A 13752-nucleotide genomic window follows, 5' to 3' on the forward strand; every position below is an offset into this window, starting at 1 on the left:
TATTTCAATATGTCACACATTAGCCTGGGCCTCTCTACTTGATGAGGGCAGTCGGGTAGCCTAGTGGTTAAAGCGTTTGCTCATCACGCTGAAGACCCGGGTTCGATTCCCAACACGGGTACAATGTGTGAAGCCCATTTCTGGTGTCACCCGCCGTGATATTGCTGGAATATTGCTAAAAGCGGCGTAAAACCAAACTCACTCACTCACTCTACTTGATGAACTAAAGTTCCTGAATGACAGGATGTCTTCTTACAGGAGGACGTAGCCTCTCTCCGTGGGTTCAAGACGTCCACCATTGTTACTCATCTGTGTGAAGCCCTCAAGGTCGGGCTGTCGGTGGACGTGAAGAGACTGGGACTGGTTCCTCAACTCCTCAGCAAGATCACCGACGTCATCCGGAGGCCGCCAGTTAACTCCTGTAAGTGCATGATGGTCTGTGGAGCGATCGGCATCTGCCGCTGATGTTGGGAACTGATTTGCAAGAATGCTTGTATCAGTGTCTGCCATGAATAAAGCTTCTAAGTCAGTTCAAGTCCCAAGAGAAATTTAAACCAGAGAGGATCTACATTGAAGGGATGACAAGATCAAGCTTGCAAGCAGCATCTCAAGGCCATTAAGTTCAATATGGATCTTTAAGTCCAAAATATGACATTTCTTCAAGCGTTGTATCAGTATTCGTCATTTACTTGTAGTGTTTCGTAATATATTTCAGTGACATTGAGGTCTGTTTCCTCTCTGTGTCGGTATAAAAAATATGGCTGATAACTTCTATCTACTATGTTAAATGTTTACTATGTTAGAATAGGTCTTCAGGAACCCATGCTTGCCGTAAAAGGTGACTATGCTTGTAAGAGGCAACTAACAGGATCAGGTGGTCAGGCTCGCTGACTTGGTTGATGCATGTCATCGTATCACTATTGCATGGATCGATGCTCATGATATCAATCACCGGATTGTCTGGTCCAGACTCGATTATTTACAGACTGTTGTCATATAGCTGGAATATTGCTGAGTGCAGTGTTAAACAACAAACTAACATCCCAATATTGCTGATTGTGTCAGAAGACAATACACACTCACTCATTCATCTCATGACTGATCTATTATGTTGGCCTGGGTGGCCCAGTTACAGAAGGCACCACAATTAGCTTGTATAGTTATCTCCCTTAGTCAGTCCAGAATCTGATGTTCATGGGTTTGAATCCCAGGTTTGCTGTGGACATATTTCTTGGTTTGTCTGCACCATACCCGTGTAAAACTCAAGTACCTGCATGACTTGGGGCTTTCATTTCAATAATAAGCCAAAATATTCCCGAGATAATGCACTGATACACATAGCTTTAAACCAAACTCACTCACTCACTCCTGTGCAGAGTTACATCCCTTAGCTGTCAATATTCACTGGTGATGTGATTGACTTACAGGTGATGTGAGATTAGGTGACATTTTGTTTGAAGCAAATGTAAGTGATATGAGAGATGTATTCTGTTTGGTCAATAGGAGGGACATAGAAGGGACATAACTCATGATAGACACTGGTGGCGCTACGATCGAGCCGCAAAATTCCAGCCTAGTTCAGTAAGGGAAGTCGTCTAAAGTACCGCGATTCACTGTGCAGAGTTGCATCCCTTGGGCATGCCAGAAACCTATGATTGTGGGTTCGAATCCTGATTCGGGCTGATTATGTTTCTAGGTTTGTCAGCACCATACCCATGCTCGTGGGTTTCACTGAAGTGGTAAACGTCCGAGATCTGCATCACTTTAGGCTTTCCTCACACATTAAGCTGACACGCCGTGATATAACTGGAAAACTGTAAACAGCTAAAAGTCTGACAATGTTGTCGATATCAGAAGTCTGACGATGTTGTAGGTATCGGAAGTCTGTTGATGTAGGTATCGGAAGTCTGACGATGTTGTAGGTATCGGAAGTCTGTTGATGTAGGTATCGGAAGTCTGACGATGTGGTAGGTATCGGAAGTCTGACTATGTTGTAGGTATCGGAAGTCTGACAAAGATCAAGGACCAGCTTCCCATGTCTGTGGAGTATAATCACATCAAGGTGGTCATCGCCATCCTCGTCCAGCAGTGCGGACAGGAAGTCAACGCACAAGGTGACCTGGTACTCCTTGCTGGACACAGCATCACATCCCCTACCCCATCACGGTCCTCATCACCGGGCAACAAAGTAAGTTTCTCTTGAAGTGTGAAGTGATTGACCATAATTTTAAACCACAAACCTCTTGGTAGGTACCCAAAAATAACCCTTGCCTGCTTGTTCGTACGCCACAAGGAGTCAGCGATTTGAAGAATTTTGGCGATGTTCTTTTATGATACAACTCTTCAAGGCCAGGTACATGGGAAGCCTTGTGTCTTAGGCGCCACAGTTTGCTGTGAAGAGTTGCGTCCCTTGGGCATGGTAGAAGCCTACAATCATGAGTTCAAGTCCCGGTTCACTCTGATAGTATTTCTAGGTTTGTCAGCACCAGACCTGTTCTCGTTGGATTCATAAAAGTGATGAACATCTGAGACCTGGCTTTCTTCCCACATCAAGTTTACCCGCTGTGATACGACTGAAATACTGTTCATTGTGGAGTTAAACACTACTCACTCTCTCACTTTTAGGCCGTTAGATATTTTAAATTTCACATTCAGTCACACACTTGACCACCTCCATCATCTGGAGGATAGAGCATCATCCCAGAGAGCAGAAGGTCCATGGTTCGGTATCTTGGCAGCGCCATGACAAAAGACATGAAAAGATGGTACTTGTTGTTATTCTGACTGGGCACTAAGAGGATGAAACAAGGACTTGTGCTTAGACAGTATTCTGTGTCTGAGTATAGTGTTCATGTTAAACTGCAGCATGGTATCAGCTAGTACTATGAAACCAGCATTAGTCCGGACTAGTACAAGCAGATACACATACACACGTCGCTATGATTGGATTGGATTGGATTGTTGTTTAACGCCGCACTCAGCAATATTCCAGCTATATGACAGCGGTCTGTCAATAATTGAGTCTGGACCAGACAATCCAGGGATTTATATCATGAACATCGGTCAACGCAATTGGGATCAATGACATGCATCAACCAAGTCAGCGAGCCTGACCACCCGATCCTGTTAGTCGCCTTTTACGACAAGCATAGTCGCCTTTTACGGCAAGCATGGGTTGCTGAAAACCTATTCTACCCCGGATCTTCACGGGTCCGTTGCTATGAAGTGCAATAATCTTCAATGCATTTCACCTCACTTCACTTATGTTTCAGCCAAAGCTGGTGAAGGCGCAGTCGGTGCCATCTCCACAGACACAGGGCAGCTCCCAGAAGAACTTCAAGAGGAAGGTTCCGGGCTGGATGTCTGCCAATCGGCCGCCAGTCATCAGCAAGAAGGTCCGGGCCAACAGCCTGTTCCGGTGACACAGGAACACTGGCAGAACACTGGCGGAACACTGGCAGCACACTGGCGGAACCCTGGCAGAACACTGCCGGAACCCTGGCAGAACATTGGCGGAACACTGGCGGAACATTGGCGGAACACGGTCTACGATTGTTTGGAGAAGGAAATCTCAGCAATACACTTGGTGCTTATCATCCCCAAGGGGAAAGGATTTTGGGGGATCTTCTCATTTTGAACTTCATTTAAAAAGTGCTGTTGTTTGTTGTCAAGTTTCCACATGTTCCTGTGTGTTTAAGGGAAGAACATGGTTGTGGAACATTTAAACAGTGGATATGACTCTTCCACATGGAGAGATCTCATTGGTTACTCTGTTTCAGTTACAATTTGTTTCATAAGATGTACATGCGTCAACAGAAATATAGTGGATATAGTTCAATTTAAGTTGCCTGATAGTGCTCTGACAACAGTACATCATGGTGTTCCCACTGTCACATACTTGTATGAGCGGCCTCCGTGATCCAGTAGATAGAATGTGTTTGGGGAGTGGAAGGTATGGGATTCGACCCCCTGTCACGTCGGCATAAAGGGGATAAAACAAGGACTGAGCGGCCTCCGCGATCCAGTGGATTGGGGTGTCTGTCTGGAGAGGGGAAGGTATGGGATTTGACCCCGTCTCACGTCGGCATAAAGGCAATAAAACAAGGACTGAGCGGGCTCCGTGATCCAGTGGATTGGGATGTCTGTCTGGAGAGTGGAAGGTATCGTATTCGACCCCCTGTCACGTCGGCATAAAGGGGATAAGACAAGGACTGAGCGGGCTCTCTCTCTCCCTGTACTTAGACATGGGCCGAATGAGGCGTGTAAGACAACGTTGCATTTGATGTATGAAGGTAAGGACGCAAAGACAGATATTTCAGTCTCAGCAGCCGCCCAACAAGCTGAACTGAACTTGGAAGTATTAAGAAATGGTCGAATTCCCATCCTATCTGCTAACTTAAGGACAAAAATACATGTTGAACATTTCAGATATTTAGGTACAGCATGAACCTTCTAATGTGGAATTTGTTATATCGGTCGATGGCAGCTCTCTCTATGTAGTGAAACCAGAATCATGTCATCCCTACATAGAAATGTCAAGAGGAAGTCACTGAAGGCAGCCTGTTGTTGAGATGATGTAAGGTAATCACTTTGTGACATGAACAGTGGATGACATCATCACATATGTTTCTCAACAAAGAAGCACTGTGATGTCATATGGCTTCAATTAACCAATCAGCATTGAGAATTGCTAAAATGCACATGTGCAAATTCCAGAAAGCTCTTACACACCATCCTTCTACCCTTATGTGTAATATGATAGCTTGTTGCAGGAGATCTAGGGCATGTCCACGAGTGAGTGAGTGATTGTGTTTGATTGTAGAGTGAGTGAGTGAGTGAATTGGGAACTATTCATGTTATTTATCAACTCATGCTCTCATTCTGTGTACAACAATCGCCTATTTCTTGTAAAATGATATTAATGAAAACAATTGGTTTTCATGTTATACAAAAACCTGTTAATAAATACATATTTGAAAGATATGTGATTTGTTATTTACTCTTTTCCTCCCAAAAGAATTGGTAATGCAAAATCCAGGAATACTGTGTTCAACCAATTATCACTGTTGTCATCTTCTATCTATAACAATCACTGATGGGATTTGCTGATGCATGTAGTATTCCCAGCAGTGGTAAAGTTCGAAGTCCTGCCTCACTCAGTGCATAGAAATAAAGTTTCTTTGCGCTCAGTGTTCTTTATTGGATGTGTTGTGTGGGGCAGTTTGGAATGTGGATAGAACTATTAGTTTCCTTGGTTTGGACAATTACTATAAAATATCTGGCTTCTCATATTTACCCATGTTGTATGATACACTGCAGATATTACCCCTCACCAAACAAATGCAGAAATAACTACTGTAAATTAATACGACTGCAGACCCCTTTCCAAAAATGCAACTGAATATTACTGCGCCACCCCACCCGACCTCGCCCATCCCCAGTGGAATAATATATATCATTACCTTAATCCATCAAACAGAAAACAGCATGCTTATCAGTGCTGAGTAGAGCATTTCCGTAAAAACAGTATTTTATGAACGCAAGTCACAGCTGCGACTGATACAACAAACTGAACCAAGCAACGAAGCAGCTATCCTTGCAAACACACAGGGTATTTAAGATAATCAAGTGTAGATAACATACCCTGGATTAGCGAAGATGGAAAACACCTTGAAACGTGCTGTCCACCATTCAGGATCCATGCATATATATTTGTCTACACTCATGAAGATTCCGGTTAGATGTGGGTCTTCAGCTACCGGTGCTTGTCCCGTTAGTCGTCTCTTACGACAAGCACAGTCGTCTTTTACGTCAAGCGTCGGTTGCTGCAGACATATTCTACCCCGGATCTTCACAGTCCTGTTTCAACCTTTGCTTCCAGGTGTGCATTTGATACACAAGGATCACGTAAACCACGTGCATTGAAGGGGCATGGATGGACTATTTCACCGCATGGATCCTATTTCACTGTGCAGAGTTGCGTCCCTTCTAGGTTTGTCAGCACCATAATCCTGCTCGTGCTCGTGGGTCTCACCAGTGGTAAACGACTTAGACCTGCACCACTTTGGGCTTTCCTCCCACATTAAACGAACACACTGTGATATAACGAAAACTGTTCAAAGCGACCTTCAACATAACTCGAAATAACATGCAGCCACATAAACACAACCACCCAACGCAACTCTAGAGAGCACTCACCTCTTGGAAAGGGGGAAGGGAGCAGTCGTCTAAGGCGCTGCGATTCGCTGTGCAGAGTTGGGTCCCTTGGGCACGCCAGAAACCTATGTTTGTGGGTTCGATGGGGCAGATGCTCTATCATCTAGACCACGTAGGCGGTAGAAGACGCATTAATTTTAATTGATTAGACAGACAAACAAGCATGCCTGTATTACATAGGCGGCTGAACAAAATTAAGTTAACCAATCTAGAGAGTTCAAGTACGTGAAAGAGGGCATGAAAGTAGCTATTGTATATAAGTGATCGCTCCAACAAGAAGACTTATCAACATGGCCGGTGTTAGTGAGTGAGTGGGGTTTAACGCCGCTTTTATCAGTATTCCAGTTATATCACATCTTCCAGGGGCAAGGGAGTTAACTGACTATAAACAGTCAGTTAACTCACTTGCCTCGGGAAGATGGTTATATCACGGCGTGTCAACTTTATGTGGGTGGAAAGCCCGAAGTGATGCAGGTCTCAGACGTTTACCACTTCATTGAAAACCACGAGCACGGGTATGGTGCTGACAAACCCAGAAACATAATCGGGGCGAACCAGGATTCGAACCCACGATCATAGGTTTCTGGCGTACCCAAGGGACACAACTCTGCACAGCGAATCGCGCCGCCTTTGACGACTGGGTCCCCCGTGTCCCCCGATGTTAAGGACAGTTGAACTGTAATATCTCAGAAACACCTATGTGCTACTTCATGGCTACCTGTTATAACACGAATGTTGCAAGACAAACGTGCATCCACAGGAAGTGCACCAGGTCACTAGGTAATGGCTTCTACTGTGTGTCAAGAACTATACCTCACTGAACACAGGACCATGTAACTAATATTCTATACTAACAAACTCGTAGACGTATCAAACTTAATTACAAAACTACACGTGACCCAATTACGTTGATCGAAGCTCATGATGTCAATCACGGAATTGTCTGGTCCAGACTCGATTATTTACAGACCACCGTCATATAGCTGGAATAATGCTGAGTGCGACGTTAAACAACAAAAACAACAACAAAGCAAAACTAGAATTGAAATGCATTGCGTATCAGAGCATATTTGTAGGTTAGGGTGGTGGTAAATCCTGCTGAGGACTCCTACAGGTATCTGAACACACACACCAGCTGGTTAAACCCAAATCAGGGCGATGGGACATACTCTCTTGCCCTGCATCATCGAACGCCATTCCACAGGAACTAAGATGTGCTGAGAACTTAGAATCATTCTGAAGAATGCTGAAAATTTACGTCTTTCATAGAAGCATTTTCAAAATAATTAACAAAAGCTCAACCATGCTATCCTCTCGACAGATCCTCTCTGTAGATCCTATTCAAGCGCTACTGGACATCAGAGACCATATAATCTATTATATGGTATCTGTGGACATCTAATAGTTGGATGCTAGCGCTATGTAAATACATAAATGATGATGATGATGACGACGACGACGCCTACTACTACTACTACTACTACTACTACTACTACTACTACTACGACGACGACGACTACTGGTACTGAAGTCCCCATGATCTAGCTCCGGTTGCTTGTGGCCTATAGACCGTATTGTACTGGTATAAACTGTAGGTGTTGATTTAAATGGTTGGTAAATTGGATTAATAAAGGATCTAAACTGTGTCATACTGTGTTGTTGTTTTACTGTCCTTGGACGACAACATTTGAGATCAAACTGTGCAAGAAAGAAAACTAATGTTCGATAGCAAGATAGTTTGATGGGTGAGTGATGAGTTCAAAATTCATTTTATAGTATATCTTATCCGCCTCAGTCGGTATAAATAGTGAAGCTGTTCGTATGTTGTATAAACCTTAGACGTTTCCTTATCATATAGGGTCTGAGACAACGCAGCGATGACAAAATGTGAACACTAAGATAAACTACAGTTTTCAATGTGTAAATCAAGGATATAAGGATGGTACCAAACGAGGAAGCGGTGGTTTGAAATACTAAATTTGGCGCTATGAAATCTACCGATGATATAGACTGACATTTAGTCCTAGAAATAAAGTTATTTTATTTAAAAACATATATCTACAAAATAAAAAGAATTTCCCCGTAAGACTACAATCAGACTAGACTCTAGACTTGAGTTGGACTCCTTTTTAAATGTGTTCTCTGGGGTCTGGGAGACAGACTACAAATAATATATCTCAACACTGAAAACTCAGCTGACTTTTATTCTCCACATTCAACGTCATAAATCGCAAAGCTGAATTTGTTTGATTTGCCCGGAGTAAAGTGGTCATGAACCTGCCCGGAATTTTATCCGGATTCCATTCTGCTTTTATCGGCTACTTTCCCGAGCTACGGCCGTAGTAAGCTCCTCTACACAACGTGCTACATTCGCGACCATCCTGTATGACAGTATAGAGAGTCCTGGGACTGTGATATCCCTGTTGGGAGCTTTTTTCGCGAACTAATGTTCGAGTAAACAATGCTTGCCACTTGCCGCTCGGATTGTACCGGTTAAGCCAACATGGCGCCGAAATAAATTATATTTATTTTAAATGCATCGATAAGGTAACGTATTATGTTCTAACACGTCATTTGTTTTATTGCATTCTGTAGAAATACGCGCAATTCAATCAACCGTGTATAGCTGCTCCAAATCAGAATATTGCAACTATATAGTTCCATATTCGATCATCACGTCCGACATCTAGTGTCTTCAGTCTTTGTGCCAGATCTAGATCTTCTGGCTATGATATGCTAGATTGATAGTACTGTACCCGTTACCTGGGTAAACTACACAGAACTTAATGATTTCCCCGTAAGACTACAAAGACAAATAGTGGCTGTATTCAAAGGAAGTGTATAACTAAACACGGGTGAAAATAAAAAAATTATTCCGACAGTCTGACACTAGTGACTAGTAACATTTGGACCGACATTTGTCTCGCCTATTTTGCAAATGAAGTGCAAGACTGCTGTTTTCTGGGTGTAGCTTAAAGCCTTAATTGGCCCTGGCTACTGGCTGTGGCTCTCGCTTCTCTGATCTCGGGTGCCTCTTCAATCTTTCATTTATAGTGTTAGTTGTGTTAGGGTTCAGGTTGGTTATCCACAACTCTATCCTTAGCCCTTGTATCTCCTTTGCAATCATTAGGGTTAGGTTCCTCTTTCCGATCAAACACCCCTCTACGATCCTTCGAGTTGGTTGCCCTTGCTAATCAAACACCCCCTTATCATGTTTACAGTCCTTAGCTTTAGGTACCCATTCACGTTCCTTTGGGTTAGTTTAAAGTTAGGATATGGGTTAGCTATTTCATCTCTTTTCATAAATTAATCAAATGTAATTTGGGGAAAAATCTATAAATTTGCATTAAGTTTCAAGTTTTGCAGAGAAAATGGCTACCATACAGTGTATGAGCATCAAGATAAACAATCTGGTGCTCATCACTAGCTAAAAGAGCATTGTGGTTTCATGCTAAGGTCTTGGCTAATTAGCATTACTCGTAAACCTAGCTTAGCTTCAAGATGGCAATGTGAGTTCGATCCTCCACACAGTGCCAACTGAAACCCTAAGACAAGTACAATAATTGCTACATGTTACTATAACCATGATAACATGTTACTGATGACTTTCAGATAACTGTAATAAACTTTCGTCTTTTCCAAAAGGTGAGTAACTGATCAGACAAGATGGAAACACAACGCAAGGAGCTGAGCAGCCTGACGAATCAGGTGAAGCTGACCCTGATGCGGGCATGGAGGGAGAGGTGGTCAGATATTCAGTGGGGTGTGCAGCTCAAGCGAATACTTGCGTCATGCAGTGGAGAGTCCTGTGATCTAGCAGGTTAGTTAGCATCTAAGTTGTTGATAACCTATTTACGTACACTGATGTTGCCAGAAAACTTTCCATGCATTAATCTTAATTGCATTATATACTGTATAGTGTTGGAGATTAATTATTGGTCTGTTTTTCTTCTTTCAGATATTTTGTTACAACAGGCTCTGGTTGGTAGTAGTCCAAACACTCTGGTGATGTCCTATCTTAAACATGCAGTATTATCACAGGTAAATCATATTTCCAGCCCAATATTCTCACATTAAACATCTTTGATTGCATCTTGAGCCATGTTTGTTTGTTGTTTACAAATGTTTAAGGCAACACTCAGTCTGTAAGTAATCAAGTCTGGATCAGACAATCTAGTGATTGACATCATGAGCATCAATCTAATGACATGCTTCTACCAAGTCGGCTAGTCTGGCCACATGATCTCGTTGGTTGCCTCTTATGACAAGCGTAGGTGTCTGAAGATCAATATTTACTTGAATGTTAACAGGGTTCATCAGAACATGATCATTGACTTCAGCCCCCATGGGAATTCCTATGCTTGTGCTGGAATGTGACTAGATGGATTGTATGTCTAAGCTAGGTGACTAGGTTTGAGTGTCATTTTACCCAGCTCATGATATCAATCACTGGTGTGTCTGATTATTTACAGTCCACCATCAAAACGATTGAATATTGCTGAGTGCAACAACAAACAAAACAATACAAATCTTGTCTTTAGATAAAAGTGATCAACAACAGTTCCGAGTATTGATTATGGTGTTGATAATGATGTGATAAAGTTACACAAAGAAAAGGGTTCCTTGCCAATTTTATTGTTACTATTGAACAACCGATTATTACTCACATACATACGACTCAGAATCTTTGGTGGATAGTCTAAATCAAGGAAGAAATGCAACAAGTAAGTTAATTTGAGTACAAAACCATCGTTATCATGGTTACAGATCTGAGAATCATGGATATTTGTCTTTCCTATCTGTTTTATTATAAGAAATCTGGAAAACATTGTTTCCTACCATTACAACCGAAGGTATGTAACTTACTTGTCTTCCTGTTGCTATTTCAGGTAATTCCAACAAGTTCTGTGTTGAAACATATCTCCAGTTTTGATGACAGCTCCAGACCCTACTGTATCGTGGCTCTCATTGACCTGGCAGAGACGTTCGCTACCAAGTTGAGTTTCACACATGGGCCTGACAGCGGGCTGCAGCTGTGCAAGTCGCTGCTGCTGCTGGTGCACTGGCTGCTTCTCAACATCCTCAAGTGTCTGCAGAAGCTGCAGGAAGGCAAGCAGCATCAGGAACTTGTCATCATCGAGAACGCCAGCAACGCTGTTCTCAAGATCCTGGAAAAGTCCACTGTTATAGCTCTGTTGCAGATCTCGAGGTCAGAGGTGACAGGTCAGTGGTGTTGTTGTGTTGTTGGCTGTTATTTGAAATTTGTGTGATTTATCAACTATCTAAAAAAAATATGGCCACTTACAAGACCTGAAGACAAAATCTATTTGGATTTTATAATAACCCACTAGTCAGGGTTCAATCATGGACTAGTAGAATTATACTCATGGTGTCTATCTCTGTGTAAGTCCATGTTAAGGTATGAGGATTATGATAGGCATACTGTGTGGGGATTCCGGTTTAGAATTGGTCCCCAGAATTGGTAAGAGACAACTTAATGAATGGGGTGGTCAGGCTTGGTGACTTGGTCGATGGCGTGTCTTCGTATACTGATGGTGTGGATTGTTGCTCCCAATATCAATCACTTGATTGTCTGGACCAGACTCAATTATTTATAGGCCACTGTTGTATAGCTGGAATATTGTGGGGTTAAACATCAAACAAACACGCACACTATGATAGTGATGAAGCTATGATTGCTTTCTTCTCGCGAACTTGTTCTTTATCTTTTTGCCATAAAGCACTGTGTAGATGATGTTGTCTACTTGCAGATGTCTACCGGGAGTTTGAGCAGACGGAGCTGAATGTGAGGGGCACGCTGAGTCAACTACAGCAGAGTGTCATCCCCAACTCCACCAGGGAGAAGGTGTCCGCAACCCTCGCTTCACTCTCCAGGTGGCGCTCTTTTCCCTCTCACGATTAGCGTTATAGAGTAGCTTCATGTTGATACTCAACCAGGGTAGAGTAGATTCTGAGTACCTCGTTGTTGTTGTACGAGTTGGTAGTCAAGTTCGGTGACTGTGCTGTTGCGTGTCATCATGCACTGATGGCGTGGATAGTTGCTCACATTACTAGTCACCTGTTTGCTTTGTCCCTTGTCTATAGGTAACCATGGTATCACTGGAATATTACTGACTGCATTAATAACTTTCACTCCCTCATACTGATGCAAGGTTAATCTGAGTAGCCTTATGGTCAAGTGTTAGCCAGTCATGCCAAAGACCCGGGTTTGATTCCCCAAGGATGCAATGTGCAGGGATTTATCCAGGATTCCAAACAAAGTGCCCTAAGGCTGGCAAATTGGGAAAACAATGTCAATGTCTGACCCTTGTTACAGGTTGCAGGAAGCCCCCCTGTCCAGTGAGCCGGTGTTGCGGGTACCCCACCTACCTATCTGCCCCACCCTCAATGCCCTGGTGTCCCTAGAGGCGGTGCTCAACTCCACCAATGAAGTACAGCCGTTTGTCGACCAGATCCTAGTCATCGCGAGACTCATGGTAACTATGCTATTCCTGAGTCAAATATCCATAATCTCCTTCAGAATCACCCTTTGTTGGGATGGAGGATCTCATTGTTTGTAATGTCACTGATGTTCATCATCTCTTGATTTTGCAGAAACTGTCATGGCCGCAACTGCATCAGGAGATATTCCGTGCATGTTTTATGGGTCTCGTAGATTCACATGAAACACAGGAGGAACTCAAGTGGGCAGCATTTACATTCCTCAAGGTGAGTCCCCAGTGTCTCCAGTAGGGTGGCCAGGTTTTTGGTGGGTAAAGGTGGTAGTCCACAAGGAAATGTCAGTAGTCCTGCTACAGAGTGGCCACCTACCTGATGGTGAAAGTGGTAGTCCACAAGGAAATGTCAGTAGTCCTGCTACAGAGTGGCCATCTATCTGATGGTGAAAGTGGTAGTCCACAAGGAAATGTCAGTAGTCCTGCTACAGAGTGGCCATCTACCTGATGGCGAAAGTGGTAGTCCACAAGGAAATGTCAGTAGTCCTGCTACAGAGTGGCCATCTACCTGATGGTGAAAGTGGTAGTCCACAAGGAAATGTCAGTAGTCCTGCTACAGAGTGGCCATCTACCTGATGGTGAAGTGGTAGTCCACAAGGAAATGTCAGTAGTCCTGCTACAGAGTGGCCATCTATCTGATGGTGAAAGTGGTAGTCCACAAGGAAATGTCAGTAGTCCTGCTACAGAGTGGCCATCTACCTGATGGCGAAAGTGGTAGTCCACAAGGAAATGTCAGTAGTCCTGCTCATAGTGGCCATCTACCTCATGGTGAAAGTGGTAGTCCACAAGGAAATGTCAGTAGTCCTGCTACAGAGTGGCCATCTATCTGATGGTGAAAGTGGTAGTCCACAAGGAAATGTCAGTAGTCCTGCTACAGAGTGGCCATCTATCTGATGGTGAAAGTGGTAGTCCACAAGGAAATGTCAGTAGTCCTGCTACAGAGTGGCCATCTATCTGATGGTGAAAGTGGTAGTCCACAAGGAAATGTCAGTAGTCCTGCTACAGAGTGGCCATCTACCTG

The 13752-nt window shown here is 43.3% G+C and overlaps 2 protein-coding genes across 4 annotated transcripts in view; both read left to right on the forward strand.

Annotated features, from left to right (window-relative positions):
- Positions 1–4463, forward strand: part of LOC139464340 (bifunctional 3'-5' exonuclease/ATP-dependent helicase WRN-like) — a 36561-nt gene extending 32098 nt beyond the window's left edge. The window contains exons 23-25 of the mRNA XM_071245867.1: positions 259–421; positions 1998–2188; positions 3273–4463. Coding sequence (XP_071101968.1) covers positions 259–421; positions 1998–2188; positions 3273–3422 — 504 coding nt within the window. The 3' untranslated portion in view covers positions 3423–4463. The remainder of the gene's footprint in view (positions 1–258; positions 422–1997; positions 2189–3272) is intronic.
- Positions 4464–8696: 4233 nt separating this feature from the next.
- LOC139464883 (mediator of RNA polymerase II transcription subunit 24-like) overlaps positions 8697–13752 on the forward strand; it is a 30400-nt gene continuing 25344 nt past the window's right edge. For all 3 annotated transcript variants that reach the window (XM_071246451.1, XM_071246452.1, XM_071246454.1), the window contains exons 1-7: positions 8697–8763; positions 9862–10036; positions 10175–10257; positions 11106–11439; positions 11988–12111; positions 12554–12713; positions 12832–12945. In XM_071246451.1, the coding sequence (XP_071102552.1) occupies positions 9883–10036; positions 10175–10257; positions 11106–11439; positions 11988–12111; positions 12554–12713; positions 12832–12945 (969 nt within the window). In that variant the 5' untranslated portion in view covers positions 8697–8763; positions 9862–9882. The remainder of the gene's footprint in view (positions 8764–9861; positions 10037–10174; positions 10258–11105; positions 11440–11987; positions 12112–12553; positions 12714–12831; positions 12946–13752) is intronic.

The sequence above is a fragment of the Haliotis cracherodii genome, unplaced genomic scaffold, assembly GCF_022045235.1.
Source record: "Haliotis cracherodii isolate W230 unplaced genomic scaffold, xgHalCrac1.p SCAF_17, whole genome shotgun sequence".
NCBI lineage: Eukaryota > Metazoa > Mollusca > Gastropoda > Lepetellida > Haliotidae > Haliotis > Haliotis cracherodii.